We start from the raw sequence: 15,659 nt of genomic DNA, 5'->3' as shown, positions 1-15,659 counted from the left end.
GTATTCAGTCATGCATCTCCGACGACGATAGGTGGGGGGAAAGAGATGGTTAGAGGTATTCAGTCATCAATCTCCGTTCTACCAGGTCACCAGTTTCATCTCTTCAACCTGCGTGTATTCACCTAACACCTGCTGGGGAGGGAAAGAGATGGTTAGAGGTATTCTATTCATCTGTCTCAGACGACGATGCATTCATCATCATCATCATCAGCCAATAAGCATCCACTGCTGGACATACGTCTCCTTAAAACACTCGGTCCTCGGCCTTCCATCATCCAGACAATACTAGCTACCCGCCTAAGGTCGTCAGTCCAGCGAGCAGAAGGGCGTCAGACGCTGCGTTTGACTGTTCGTGGTCTCTACTCGAGAACTCGTGTACCCCAATGGCTATCAGTTCTTCAGTAGATATGACCAGCCCACCAATAATGGAAGTGGTTAATGACCAGGGAAAGCACTCGGGCTTTGGTGTTAGGGTGTCAGACTCTGTCGCCGGCCTTCTTAGCCCCGAGTGACGTATCAACTGTACTTTATACAATACATCTGGTGCACCATAGGCCGTCAGCGACTAACGCTAGTCTGACTGGCCAACATGGCAACAACGATGACAAACCCTTCTATGGATTGGTATAGTTATTTTCTATGATTCCAAAAACAATAGCAACTTAATAAGCATTTACCATGATTCGTTTTTGTCGCCGCTCGCTGTGTTCCCTGCGCGCGCGACGCTTTTCCGATCAGCTGACTTTCTCCGCCATTTTGTTTTCTCACTGACAGCTCTCACGGAAACAACCGAATGCTCCCGAGCACCTCCCGACCGGAACCATAGACACTACGGTCGCGTCGCACATTTTATAACGATCCAAATTCAAATTTTATTTACTGACGTATGTTTCTTTTTCACAGCACTTATGTTCTTTCGTCTTGCCAGCCACTTTTATCCTGTGTACAAAAAGAAAAAGTTAATTAGTAAAGCACAAGCAAAGATGTTTACTGTAAAAGTTCACCGAACTGTAAGGTTCATGAATGAAATTCGTAAAATACACTCCCTACATACAACGCTTTCGAGACAGAAATAAAAATATCTTGAATGGAATGTTTATAATGAAATTCTCTGCTGGCCCTTATAAAACCAACGCAAAAGATTTTCTTGTTGCTGTTTACTTCAGGGAATAGGGCATTTAAAAATAGCATGTACGTTATACTTCTCCTTATTTTACCATATTATCTTAAGCAGTTCAGTGATGTTCTGAGTATTTAGTAAAAAAATAGGTGTGTAAACTTTATTGGCTTGTGTGTAAACCTTATGTTAATTTATAATATGTAATAGTATAAGCTGTTTGTTTTCCAAATAAAGAAAATTAAATTAATTAAATTATTTACCTAAGGTAATTTACCACAAGTGCACGTGTGAAAAAACGTAAATAAACTATGGATGCAAAAATACTATATGTTGCATAAGTGGTATAGTAGTGAAGTGACTCGACTCAAGGCATCATTCAGAAATTCTTTATGTGTTCAACTAAATTTTATGGAGATGCATTTTTTGGCATAAAGATGCGTCTTTAGAAAAATGATAAATTATAAGATAAATATATTTCACAATATTTTCACATGTAGGTATACGAGCATGTTTAAGATATTATTACAGCTGATATAAAAAGTACATTGGTATTTCAACCCCGAAAACTACATAAGATAAGTCAAAGTCAAATGCTTATTTAACGGATTAAATAAATAAAAAACTGATAAACGTCAGTTTTTGACTACTCTCCGTAGGTTAGTACTCGTACGAAGGTAAGAGCGGGACATAAGAAGATTATAATGGAAGGCTGGTTGGCCAAAGCTCTCAGCTAAGCTCAGTAAAGCTCACTAATCTTATAGTGGTTGACGTAAGATAGAAAAGTTCGTTTAGGCTTAGGTTGTTACCACCATTAATAATCATTGTCGCTTATTCACGAGTGTGATAAGAGAAAACAATGACGTCTATTCTTAAGGCACATAAGTAGGTACTTATTCTAATTTTAGAACTTTCAAAACCTAACATTCATGTTTAAAATTAGACCCTATGAATATTTACGAATATTTTGCGCTGGCATAATTTATAGTTTGATAGGGCTAACATTAAATGTTGTGCCTTCAGATTCACATCATATACATATTTTCTTTCAATAGTCATTAAAAGAAAATATATTATGATGATTGATTTTCACTCACACTTACATTTAAAACGCGAAAATTTGTCAGTGGGTTTGTAGCCTTTTCATATAGCTAATCCAATTTTAATAAAATGAATGTAGGTATGTATGGTATATAGGAAACTTTTTATCCCTGTAATCCCACAGGAGTAGCTATTAAGCCAAAGTGAAAAAGTAGTAGTTAGTTTTTTTATTAAGTATCTGATGGTTTTTACGTAAGTTAGCAGTTACTGTTAGGTTAAGTATAAAATATTTTTATGGTTCTTTAGAATTGCCTCCCTATCCCTACTAAGTATAATTGTTAAGTTTCCCCGTACCCTGCCGGTATAGGGTGAAACCATGGAACAAACGGGAGGTTATTGAACCCATGACGGCTGAATGGCGTAGTGGTTAGAGACCCTGACTACTGAGCCGAAGGTCCCGGGTTCGATTCCCGGCTGGGGCAGATATTTGTTTATAGGCAAATATTTGTACTCGGGTCTTGGGTGTTGATATTTATAGTTAGTATCTATATCTATCTATGTATTTGTGTAGATATATCAGCTGTCCGACACCCATAACACAGGTTCTGCCTAGCTTGGGGTCGGATGGCCGTGTGTGAGATGTCCCCACATATTATTATTATTATTATAATTTTGAGAAATTATACCGTCTACATACACAGGTGTTAAAAAAAGGATAGGGTAAGCCGAAAGTGGGTGACTCAGGCGATCATTCTGAACATCTTCTGGAAATTACCTACCTAGTAAAACATAAACTCTACTGCCTATAGTAAAAAGTCACCTAACCAATGCCAAGTTATCAAATTTGTTCCAAATGACACCAACATCCTGTATTATAAAGACGATTCCGGTGTCATGAAAGTGTTTAATTTTCGAGGTAAATATGAGTTTTAAAGTCCTGTTTTATATGTTTTTTTAATTTTATTGAAATACTTCAAGATCATACTAATCAACTAAAATGTTTTAAAAAAACGTTGGCTTTCTTACGAAGATATGAAGGTTATTTCATGACAAGATCACAACACAACTACTGATAAATTATCTCTTTATCTTTTATCTTCGTATTATACTTCAGTTTTACCTACTTTGTATCTAAAACGGTATACCTGTAACAAATAAGAAATATAATAATAATAAATAATAAAAAGAAATTTTATTGCACAAAAAACAGTTTAGGTACATACATATTCCGTTAGGTACACTAATATTACACTATAATTTGCACATGTCTTATTTAAGTTATAATCTTAGTTAATAAAGTGGTCCCCAAACTAGGCTTTGCCCGTATCTTGGGGTACCGTAATGTAATCAAAAACAGTTTAAAATAAGAAATTTCAAATAAAAATGAACAGTTTAAACTAAAAAATTTTTTTTTTTTTAACAAAAATTAAAAATAAATTATGTCTCTTTTGCTCAAACAACAACATAACAATATCTTAATCTAAAATACTTTCTGTGGTGAAGTAATCTAACTGTAGAAGACAATCTTTTAATTTAATTTTAGCCTCACGAACAGACATATCTTTCATATTGCAGTAGTGTAACATACCATTATATATATGTGATCTTATATAAGCTCCAAACCTTTGACCAAAGGATGTGTTAACGTAAAGAGATGGCATTTTGAACACACGTTTTTTGCATAATTGATCGTAGAGATCAGAAGTTAGTACTTTTTTTTATATGAAATATACATATCTGTACTTACTATATAGTCAAAGCAGCAATTGTGACACGATATCGCATTTATGATAGACTCGGTGGTTTGTTTATCGATACAGTTATCAATAACAGGATATAATATAAGTTTTCCCATCACTAGCCTCTAGCCAGCTCATCTAAAGCCACGGGCGTCCTATTATCGTGACTTGCATTGTACAGTCAGACTACTACGTTACTAGATGAGCAATCTATAAATTTATGGTACACTTTACAACCACTGAAATCAATGATGGTAGGTAATAAAAATATTTGGTCACAAAAAATATTGAAAATGACCTCCAAAGTCACTATTTCGGCTTACTATAAAAAACACCCTGTAGAATAAGTAGATTATACAAATCTCATACAAGTGCTCATTCCAAAACGAAGGCTACCGATCTATACATATAATTACGATCTATGTTAAGCGAAAACCACGTGACACGCCTGCGAGTCACCTCTGAATACTCCTTCGGGAATGGAAGGGATCGCTTTTACCGATAAGGCGGCCTATTGAGCTTACCGTTAGTTTGGAATTTAATAATTGTTAGTGTGTAAGTGTTTTATTTTTCAATAAAGTCATAGTTATCGTATTGTATTGTGTTGTTCATTGTACAGTTGTGAGCATATTATTTGTATAATATGTGGGGACATCTCACACACGGCCATCCGACCCCAAGCTAGGCAGAACCTGTGTTATGGGTGTCGAACAGCTGATACATCTACACAAATACATAGATAGATAGATACGAAATATAAATATCAACACCCAAGACCCGAGTACAAATATCTGTCTTTAAACAAATATCTGCCCCAGCCGGGAATCGAACCCGGGACCTTCGGCATAGCAGTCAGGGCCACTAACCACTACGCCATTCGACCGTCAAATATATTTGTATAACATTGGTTGGAGTGTACATTAGCGGCAGTGTGTATATTGGCGCGCAATTAGTTCGACCCAGGGACCACTTGATGCAATGTACGACGCTAGTACATAAGCTGTTATGTTGGCACATAATTATTTACTATGTAATGAGAAATCAGTCACATAATACATTTGGCCGGAAGGCATATTGGTAGATTGTTTATTGGTTTATGTCTTCGACAGTGGCGGATTTGCCTATAGGCCAAAAAGGCCAGTGCCTAGGGCGGCAGATTTAGAGGGGCGGCAAATTTAGCATTTTTTATTTTACAGATTTTTTAAATATAAATTTACGTGTACACAATCTACATATAAATAAACGCACTGTCATATAATCAGTATGTACCTATATTCTTTGAATTTAGTGGCAACTGTGGCTGCTGAATCATGCTCAGAAGGGCTAGTACGGGGCGCATTTAAGTCGTGACAAAAGTTCTACGTCGTCGCGCTCGCTCTTGAGGCTGCGCGATGTGAGTGAGCGCGATGCATAACTTATGTCACGTCTTAAACTAGCCAAGATTGACGCTTTTTCATGCTGCTACAGGAATTTTTTGTAAACTCGACACAACGCTGGCTTAAATAAATGAGTGAAATCGGGAAAGGCAAAACCCGGAATAGAGTGAATTTGAGACGATGGTCAGCCAGAAAAGAAGCATGTAATAGTTAAAGAGATTCTTGGCATGCATATTCTTTGAAATCAATCAAATATGATATTACTAAAAAGCCTGTAACGCTACAAGAAGCGGCGGGAATACTTTCGAATTTGGAGAAACTGGAAACGGCTGTAATGGTAGTTATATGTGGATAATGTGGAATTTTGTCATATGTACTAAGTACATCAGTGATATTTTTGGACCAAACAGTCACTTGAGTCTACCAAGAATTCGCAATTTGAAGCTTAATATTTCGCAAACCAGTCACTGAATAAAAAAATGGTTTGAGAAGACCTTTGATATTTTTGAAAGACCTGTACAATACCTTACACCAACGAAAAAAATCATCCCCATTTTACATGTATGGAAGGTAAAATTTTTTTTCATTAATTTATTTTACCAGTTTGTCGATGCCGTACATTTGTACAAGGTGGATCAAAAGAAGTCATCCTATCTTGATTGGCTCTAATTTTTTTCTAAATGAAAAACTTCGATTCTTTTTTTTTTATTAACTATGTTTATTTAAACTATTTTAAACATTTAAAATTTTATTGGTAAAGTCTAGAAGATGATATAGGCCAAATGGGCGCCGTCACAATTGCTTGCCCTACGGGCTCCTTTTATGGCATTTCTCATCAATTCAGCGAGACCTTCGGGCGAGAGATTCTCGCACTCGTGTCGAATGTTGTCCTCAAGGGCTTCCAGAGACACGGGCTTATTCACATTAACACGGGTCTTGAAAAAACACCCACAAAAACTGTCTGAAACGGTTAAATCGGGCGATATTGCGGGGAAAAATGACATATAAAACGAAAAAAAAGGCGACCCGAAAACTGAATATACAAAAATATTTGGCGTTCTTGGGAAGTGTGGCTTCCATGGCTTGTCAACTTGTATTCTGCATTTGTCTAGTCCACCAATATCAAAACAAATTTGAAATTGGCGGCCATTTTTACAAATGAGAGCAATTTCCAATAGGGTGATTACTTTTGGCCCACCTTGTATATCTTTGCGAAATGTCAGCTTTGATATTTTTACCCGTTTCTGAGAAAAAGACAGCCGGACAACAAAGTGATACCTATAAGGGTTTATTTTTTCCTTTTGAGGTACGGAACCTTAAATAAGATTTAATGAAACATTTGAAGTTGGTGACAGATAGACATAGAAATATCCACATCATTAAGTTCACAATCATACTAATAACGGGATTAAACTAACAAATTGAATTTCAGAAGTCAGTAGGGGCGGCAAAAATTAAATGGCCTACGGGCGGCAAATTTGTAAATCCGCCACTGGTCTTCGAGTATTATACCTAGTTTGATATATTTTTTAACAGTCATAACGACTTACAATAACCTAACCAACGTAAAAAAACCCTTGTCATTTTACCCTAAAAGTTGCTTAGCTTTTGAACAGTCGGAGTGTACTTACTGTATCAGAGTGTTATGTGCCTATATAGCATAATACCCTGATACAGTATAGATCAATGTATTCTATGATAATTATAAGCAATTAAGCTACCCACGATATGTGTATGTATACCCATTAGAAGAGGTGATAAAACAGTATTACACGCTATTTCAGGCGACAAACACTTCAATTAAGTAAAACCGGCCAAGTGCGAGTCGGGCTCGCGCACAAAGGGTTCCGTAGCAGCAAATATAATATTACAGTTAAATCAACCTATCTCAAAAACTATAAGAGATACTTTGATCAAACCAAAAATCGTTGAAAGAGTTAATTAGCATGCATCACCTCTATTTTTTTTAGAATTTTATACCCCGTAGTTATAAAAATAGAGGGGGGGGGACATACTTTTTACGACTTTGAGAGCTGATATCTCAAAAACCGTTCACTTTAAGAAAAATGTTTTTTTGAAAACTTTATATCATTTTAAAAGACCTTTCCATTGATACCCCACACGGGTATGTACATCGAAAAAAAAAATTTCATCCCTCAGTTACATGTATGGGGGGCCCCACCCCCAATTCTTTTTTTTAATATTTAGTGTCATATTTTTGTAGCGGTTCATACAACACATATTCCCATCAAATTTCATCACTGTAGTACTTATAGTTTCCGAGTAAATCGGCTGTGACAGACGGACAGACGGACATGACGAAACTATAAGGGTTCCGTTTTTGCCATTTTGGCTACGGAACCCTAAAAACGATAAAAAATAATGGCTAGTATAACACACCGCGTTGTAGATATCTCTAGTGAGGGCCTTATTCAGTATCTCTGATATAGGTACAGTGTGTTGCAAAATGGGCATACTAAGCCGAAACCTACATGTGCAGCATCGTATATCTAAGCCCGAAACGGAAATCAGAATTTCCAAATTGGCGAAAAAAAAAATTCATTTTCCATAGAAACTTTGTTGGTCACGTGACTTTTATACTATGGAGAATGATATATTTTTTTCGCGAATTTTGAAATTCTGATTTCAGTTTCGGGCTTAGATATACCATGCTGCACATGCTGATTTCGGCTTAGCCGTATACGCTTTTTGCCACACCCTGTATGTTCCCAGTCCTCAAGTGGCTTTCTAGAATTCAGCCACCAATTTTTTATAGAAAATCTTTGATTTGAACTTTGATTTGTAGGTGACAGGACGTTAAAAAAAGAGGTCATTAGTTATAAACAACTTTTGTAGTAGGTACCACTTTAAAAAAACTTGTCTATTTGCAATGATGTTTGCAGGAAGACAATACTCATATGACTCATTCTGAACCCTTAATTTTTTTTAATTCCTCATCCCTCATACTACCACATCCCCGTCCCATCCGTAGGGAGTCCCACGCTACGTTTTCACGTTCACGAAATCCTATTTTCTAACTAAATACCTTACAAACATAGGCACCTAACATTGACCCGTATAAATCTAGAATCTAATTTGCATGCTCACAAAGGACTTCATTAGTACGGTAATTATACTAAAATGACGACAAGTGCAACGGAAAATCAACCTTATTCCACCCCTACCTTTCCTGACTTAGCCGCAGTTGAATCTGACAGTGCGAAATCAGGTCATATTTATTATTATTTTAAGTACATACACAGATTTTGATGAAATTTATATAGCTCAATCTCTAGCCACAGACGACTTGCATATTTCTACCTATGTAATAAGAAAGCTTTACTACCTACCTTCGTAGTAAAGTTTTGATCTTTTTTAAATATATTATTACTTATAGAGTAAGTATTTTAACATTATAAAAGGTAACCCCCAAAGGTACCCTAATGAAGCAGATGACATTCTGTATGCAAAAACTAACTATGTTTTTTTGTGTTCTCTACATGGAATAGAGTCCTTTTTTCCCGAATAAAAAAGTCATGATAAATTTTTGCAACATCCTGTATGTATAATCAATAAACAACAACAGCAGCAGTAAGGAATCCACGAGGGATTTCCCCTAATTTGAAGTCGGCAAACACAGCGGCCATAGACAAATAAAAACTGATGAAAAAAATAAAACGCTCGATGTTAAATTAAAAAAAATAAAAGCGAGCGAAAACGTTACCGCTAATTGCCTGCTCTGTTCTGAATTATTTGTTTTAATTAATTTCTCAATTAGGTTTATTGGGAATCCGCAGTTTCATATCCTTCCAATCGCTTGGAAATATCATTTGTTCATTTATAAAAAACATTATCTACTCGTGTCCAATTATTCCTGAAATTTTCAATTTTAGATATGCATTGCAGATACCTTACATTTCATATAAATTTATGCAAATCTGTGAAGAACATTTTTGATATAATTTGATTCTATGCACCTTCTGTGGGTTGACTGGTATAAAATGCTTAGCATAAGTCCACGCTTTGTATAAGTAGGTGCCTATGTTATAATAATAACCTACCCTACCTACATAATATATTATTTGCGGATAACTTATAAGTACTTAGGTACCTACCTAGTTTTGGAAAATTCTTTCAATGTGTCTGGGAGTTGACTCTCCAATCTAAATCGACGAACGAACGAAAAATTTCACACAATGGGCACGCTTAATACAACGAGATAGAGCCGTGTTTCGAAGGCTCCGAAGCTTCAGAAAAACAAAACTGCAGCGCCAACCCCGACTCTATCTCGGAGTATTAAGGTTGCGAGTCAATTCTCGTTGATTCGTTGATTTAGAGACCAGGGGGTCATTCTATAAGACGAAAAACTAAGTTTCGAAGCGCTGCTGCTCGAGCCACGGCTCTATCTCGTTGTATTAAACGTGACGACTGCGACAGCTTTCCTTCGTTTGTTTTTCGTCAGTATAAAGTGACCCCCCAGTACTTCGGGTGAGTGGTGCGATATCGAGACCCGTTATTTATCGTTTACCGTATCGGGGAATACCTACCTAGGTGTTTACCTCCAGTGGGTGGTTCACACAAGTAAATGAGTTTACATTTACAGTAGTAGTCAAATGAGTGTTGTATAGGTCCTTATAATATGGCGTAATATTTATCATAGTAAGTAAGTAACTTATCTATAAATTTATGCGGTCTTTGCGGTTAATTGGAACTAATACCTACCTACATATGGTTAGAAGTTAGAAGTAGTGGTTAAAGTAAATACGTACCTATAAGTACTCAGAATAACCCTGAAACCGCCTCAGGATGCTTACTCCCTATCCCTAGTAGGTACAGTCTGCGGAAAAAAACAGACTTCTCTGAGAGTGACAATGCTAAGTACTTACCTGATAGAAGTTAGGTTTCTATGCGAGGTGGATGTCATTTATCTAAGCAGTCAGTACAGTACCTATGTATACCTAGGTCATATCCCTCCTATTATTATTAACATATGTATGTATACATATGTAGGTATGTAGATAGGAACATGGTATGTACTTATTAACAAGGGATACCCTTCTTTCATTTAAGTATTATGTAGAAATCGTATTGTCAAATGAGTCAACTAAGTTTTTTAAATTATTACGTTATTACTAGGTACTTTTATTACTTAGTTACCTAGTTATTATGCATAACTAAATTTTAAAGTTGTTTAAAATAATCACCTACTTATTCAAACGTCCTTGACAAATATCTTAACAAAGAAACCTAAAGTAAGAAGAATTGTAACTGAGTGGGCTAATAAGTACACGGGTAATTTATATTAATGGACATATACTAAAATGAGCTAATAAAAAAATACGCACCGAAAAAATACAAAAAGGCTATCGATTTATAAACCAAGATAGCGTAACTTACCCACCAAGTCGAAAACAACACCAGTAATTTTCCAACACGACGCAAAAACACAAAAAATAAATTAAAAACACAACAAACAAGGCAATTTAATTTGTCCACACACAAAAACGGGTAAACTTTAATTTAAAAAGGACGATTTTGGCTGAAATTGTTTGGCTGTTTGAGATGGTTTCTTTGCCGCGAAAAAAACGCGTGCAGCTATGATGGCCGCCTCGCGAGGTATGGCTGCCAAAAATGGCGGGAACCGAGGCATGCGCTGTGGGAAATCAATGAAAATTGGTAGGAAAACGCGCGCAGTTCGAACCGTAGCCCAGTGGACTTTGTGGCCGAATGTTTATGTGAAATTAACGAGTTTGTTCGAACTAAATTCGACATTATTCAATAACTGGGAAAAAATTAAGGTGCTACGAGGTAGGGCATAAAATGGTCATGAATTACCGTACCCATTTCATTCGTAAGACTAAATACAACTGTAATACCTACTCCGTTACGGCTGGATTTAGGTCCCTAAGAGCGCCACACTACGGCTACCGATGTCGAGCAAGAATACGGTTTCGTACTCAATCTTGATATGAAACGAAAGAACACGAGATATCGTCATTCATATAAATCAGTAGGTACCTTGAGCTGCATACGTTTAATACATATCTCTATTTAGTCTGTGGTTTAATAGAGTTTTAGTTTAGTACAATGTGACAGAGACTTGTTAGCGCTCCACCGCATAACATTTATCCGTTCTTTGGAAAATTATGCCCTTCTTAACTTGTAGGTGATAAACACTTGAGCTAAATTAGTTTTTATCACCATTGTATACAATGATTCACGTAACTTGACCAAAAGGCCAATACAATATTGCCAAATAGCAAGAAGCTGAAGTGAGATAAAAATAAGGATAAGTATTTCTGTTCTAGCCTACGTTGCATTTTATTCAGAAAAACAAGCCTATTAAAAGGTAGGTAGGTACCTACAATGAAAATTGGTCAAGTTACGTCTATCAAACTCAGGATTCTACCAAAAATATAAATTGTGTCTTACAACGCTGTCTATGCATTTTTATTAAAGGCTATAAAATGAAAGGCAATGTCTTAAATCCATATTAATTTATTCATTATCAATATGCATACGTAGCCCTCAGCGTCTACAAATCTAATGGAAGATAGTACGTACACACTTGCTAAATCTGTGTTGCGTTTTTAAATCAAGAAAATTAATAATATTATCAATCAAAAACCGGCCAAGTACCTAGGTACGACTCGACTCAAAGGTCCGTACCATTAATTAACCAGAAAGCAGTTAATAAAATGTATATTGATTGTATGAATATTTGCAGTTTGTTACATAGCAGTTACTGATGAATTTAATTAACAATTGCGTAGTTTTCAGTAGTATTTCACAGTACTACTGGAAATTTCATTGTCCTACGGGAAATACCCTATGAACTTCAATTTACATGATTGGTAAATTGGCGATTTTCGCAACAAAAACAGGTGTATCAGGCTGATATTTTCACAGCCCCAAGGGCCCATAGATTTAAAAATATTTGGTTTAAATTGCAACTTATTTATTTATGTTAGTTATTATGCAGAGAATCCTGAAATTAACGCAACACAGATTACAGTCAACATTGGATATTAATTTACATTACAATTACAATGCGATTACAATACAACAATTCAATTTAAATGAACCACTAACGTTGGCCCGATTTTATTATATCAAAAAATGGCGACTCTGTAGAAGCGAATGACTGACCCCTTAGCATGAATTTTCATCGTGAACGTGAAGTAGAGTTCATCGAGTAATTTTGTATGAAAATATGAACAACGCCTCTGGCGGTCAGTAGCAGAACTAAAATTTCCCTACAAAATTCATCGAGTAATTTCACGTCACGTTCACGATGAAAATACATGCTAAGGGGTCTGACAACACTAACTTTTAAACAGAATCAATTGCTAACATTTTTCAAGAATTATTCTTGGTAATTTCTGAAAGTTAGCATTATCTGACTATTAGTTTTCGGTGGGAGATCAAACTCGGGCCAAAGTTAAGGTCAAGATTATTTATTTAATTTTTAATAGCTAATTTTAACGAATACTTCTTTTATAATTACAATAATTATATATTAAAATTTTCCTCGCAATTTATATTAATAAATCAAGTAAAGTTAATTTAGCAAAACGTCACAACATGTATAAATGCAAATGAGAGACAATTTTCTACACACGTTTTAAATAAGTTTATATTATGTTATATTTTATTTATTATTCCTTTTTTATATTGTAATCACACTCAACAGCTTTTACAAATTAATTAAAATAACACTTATTCGTTACTAATCTATACACTCTCATATATAGCAACAGATCATCAGATTCTACATACATATATCTATCTATTCATTCATAGTTATAATATTTTTGTTGTTTAAACAGATTTACATACGTACAAATAAATAATGGGCCACTATAATAATAACCTACAACTAAATTGTTTACCTAAATATATCAATTATTAAAATTGTTCATGTATTTTAATATACAATAGTTCAAAGAGAGATGAAAATAAAGTTCTTACAATATAGGTAATTGTTAATATACTAACTGGGTCTAATAGTTAGGCTAATTTAAGTTAAGGATCATGCTGTAAATTTTTGAACGGTATACCAAGAAAATTTAGCCTAGGGTATAGACTTTTGACAGCACGGACCAAACACTTAAATAAGTCCAAGTAAACACATGTATCACCTTAAATGCAAATTATATTTTAAGCAGTCATATTACAAGTTTTTAAGAATTTAATAAATTAGCTGAACTAACCGGTAGTTAGTTAACTGTCTATTGACACTTTTACTCGGTTTCCGAAAGCTCTAACAGGGAATTAAGTTAAGGGTTAACATTAGCAAGCATTGCCGTATAAATGCTAGTTTAGTTCAAACGTCAACCAACAAGCTGTTACTACGAAAATGTACTTTGTCGCGATAGGACAAGAGTAGAAATGGAATAACAACTTCGTATGTCAAAATCGCACAACAGTAAATAAAATTACCCTGTTTGTAAGACATTGTATATCTTTAAAATTGTGTCTTCAGCCTTTTCCAATGATATTATTTGTTTTTTTTTATTTATTTCTTTAACTCATCAACAGGCAATTGTCGTCTACAAAAAAAAAAACGCACCGACATAGTAATACCAGCCTTCAATAAAATACTGAAATAATAAAAAAACTTTTAAATGTGCCATAGACCACTATTACCTGTCAAAGATCAAATGACTAATTTGCTAAGGGTTTCTAAATGTGTACAGGGTGTCCAGATATCAGGGGAAAAGAAATTAGATTGAGACTAAAGTTACTCCTAGTTATAATAAAAATTGTGATGTCGTTATTCTTATGACTAGGTTCCGAGTTGAATACATTACTTTTTAATTATTTAAGAACCATATTCTTTTAAACATTTTATGATTAATATTACTAGGGAATGAAAATGCTACATAATAGGTAGGTATGAAAAAGAATATAAAGCTAAATCTAGTTAATCTATTCGAGGAAAGAGTGGAGAGTACAAATGCACTTTAAATAAAAATGCAAAACAGATCAAGAGTCGATAGAATATTCTCGAGCATTCGAGAAAGATTAGTGTCTAAATTATTTAAATAGTTTTGGTATATAATTGTAACCTACATACCTAATTTACCTTACATCTAGGCTTTAATAATCATTAAAAAGTTTACTTTACTTGACGTTTCAAGTATTTTATTTATTGACTTATTTTCAACTGGCAACATTACAAAAATATTTTTAAACAAACCAGCTACGGGTAATTTAAAACTCTCAGCGAATCTACATAAGCAGGACCTACCTCTTATTACAGAACTCAAATAATAGTGTTGCCAATGCGAAATATATTGAAAACAAAGCATAAACTTCAGCGCAATACAAAGAGAAAATAACTATAACGGCAAAACGCGCGACAAAAAACTTTATAAATACATTTTTTTTATGACATACAATAGTAATATAGGTACCTACAGACACAAATTATAATAATGGCCACATAGTGCCACTAAAGAGCCAATATTTTACAGGCTTGACTTCAAAATTTATTTAATTCTTACATTATTTTCTTTTCAGGGTCGGTATTTCACCGTGTGCAGACATTTAAACCATTTTTGGGAATCTGTGTCAACTATTTACAAAAGTGGTTTCAATTTTGGAATATTTCTAAAGCTTTTAATATAACTAACTGTGAAGGTGAGATTTTCGTCTGAAAACAAATCAATTAGTTTGCTAAATCATACGTTTTTTCTGCGTTATTTTATTAAATAGTATCGAGCAAAAATGCACTCTACTTGTTAGTATTTAAATTTAGATTTTTATATTTATAACGCCATTGCAGGCTAAGTGCCAATTTCGCCATAATGGGTAAGAGCATAATCAGGGATTATTGCTTGACTTTTGACACATCTGTGAAGAATTTAGTATGGAGATGACGATATAATTGATCAACCTTTCCCTGGTCTATCTGGCATCTAACCAACTATGGAGAAATTGGAGATAAAATTACCAATAAACAATATGAGTTCAGCAAAACGTATCTATAATTTATATATTGAGAGAAAGGGTAGAGTGCATTTAACAGTAGAACAATTTTAACCTTTAATACTAATGAAATAGAGGTAAGTTTCACAAACCACTAGTTAAGATTTACAAAATATGATGATTTATGCGGTGAAGTTAAGTTTTTAATGCAAACGAAACGATACAGTTTAGGCTAACGATTTTAAGAGGGTCGGGTTTGGTGTATTCAACTCTACTCCAACAACACAAGGCTGTAAATCCCCTAACAACGACTAAACCAGATATCACCCTGATAATCCGGTATTGAAAAATCAACCTTATCCCTTACACTATAACGTCATGTGTATCTTGTCATTTTATTTTTTTGTCACGAACTGGCTCTGGAAATGCTTAATTAGGTAAATGGTATCTATT

At 34.7% G+C, this 15,659-nt stretch overlaps 1 protein-coding gene across 2 annotated transcripts in view; it reads right to left on the bottom strand.

Moving 5' to 3' along the window:
* Positions 1-10,950, bottom strand: part of LOC105381073 — a 135,150-nt gene extending 124,200 nt beyond the window's left edge. The window contains exons 1-2 of one of the 2 annotated variants that reach the window (XM_048631448.1): positions 10,671-10,950; positions 678-939 (exon numbers count right to left, since the gene is read on the bottom strand). In XM_048631448.1, coding sequence (XP_048487405.1) covers positions 678-680 — 3 coding nt within the window. In that variant the 5' untranslated portion in view covers positions 681-939; positions 10,671-10,950. The remainder of the gene's footprint in view (positions 1-677; positions 940-10,670) is intronic. The other variant, XM_048631449.1, reaches the window with a different exon arrangement.
* Positions 10,951-15,659: the final 4,709 nt, after the last annotated feature.

The sequence above is a fragment of the Plutella xylostella genome, chromosome 28, assembly GCF_932276165.1.
Source record: "Plutella xylostella chromosome 28, ilPluXylo3.1, whole genome shotgun sequence".
Classification (NCBI taxonomy): Eukaryota; Metazoa; Arthropoda; class Insecta; order Lepidoptera; family Plutellidae; genus Plutella; species Plutella xylostella.
This window is presented reverse-complemented; position numbering and strand designations above follow the sequence as displayed.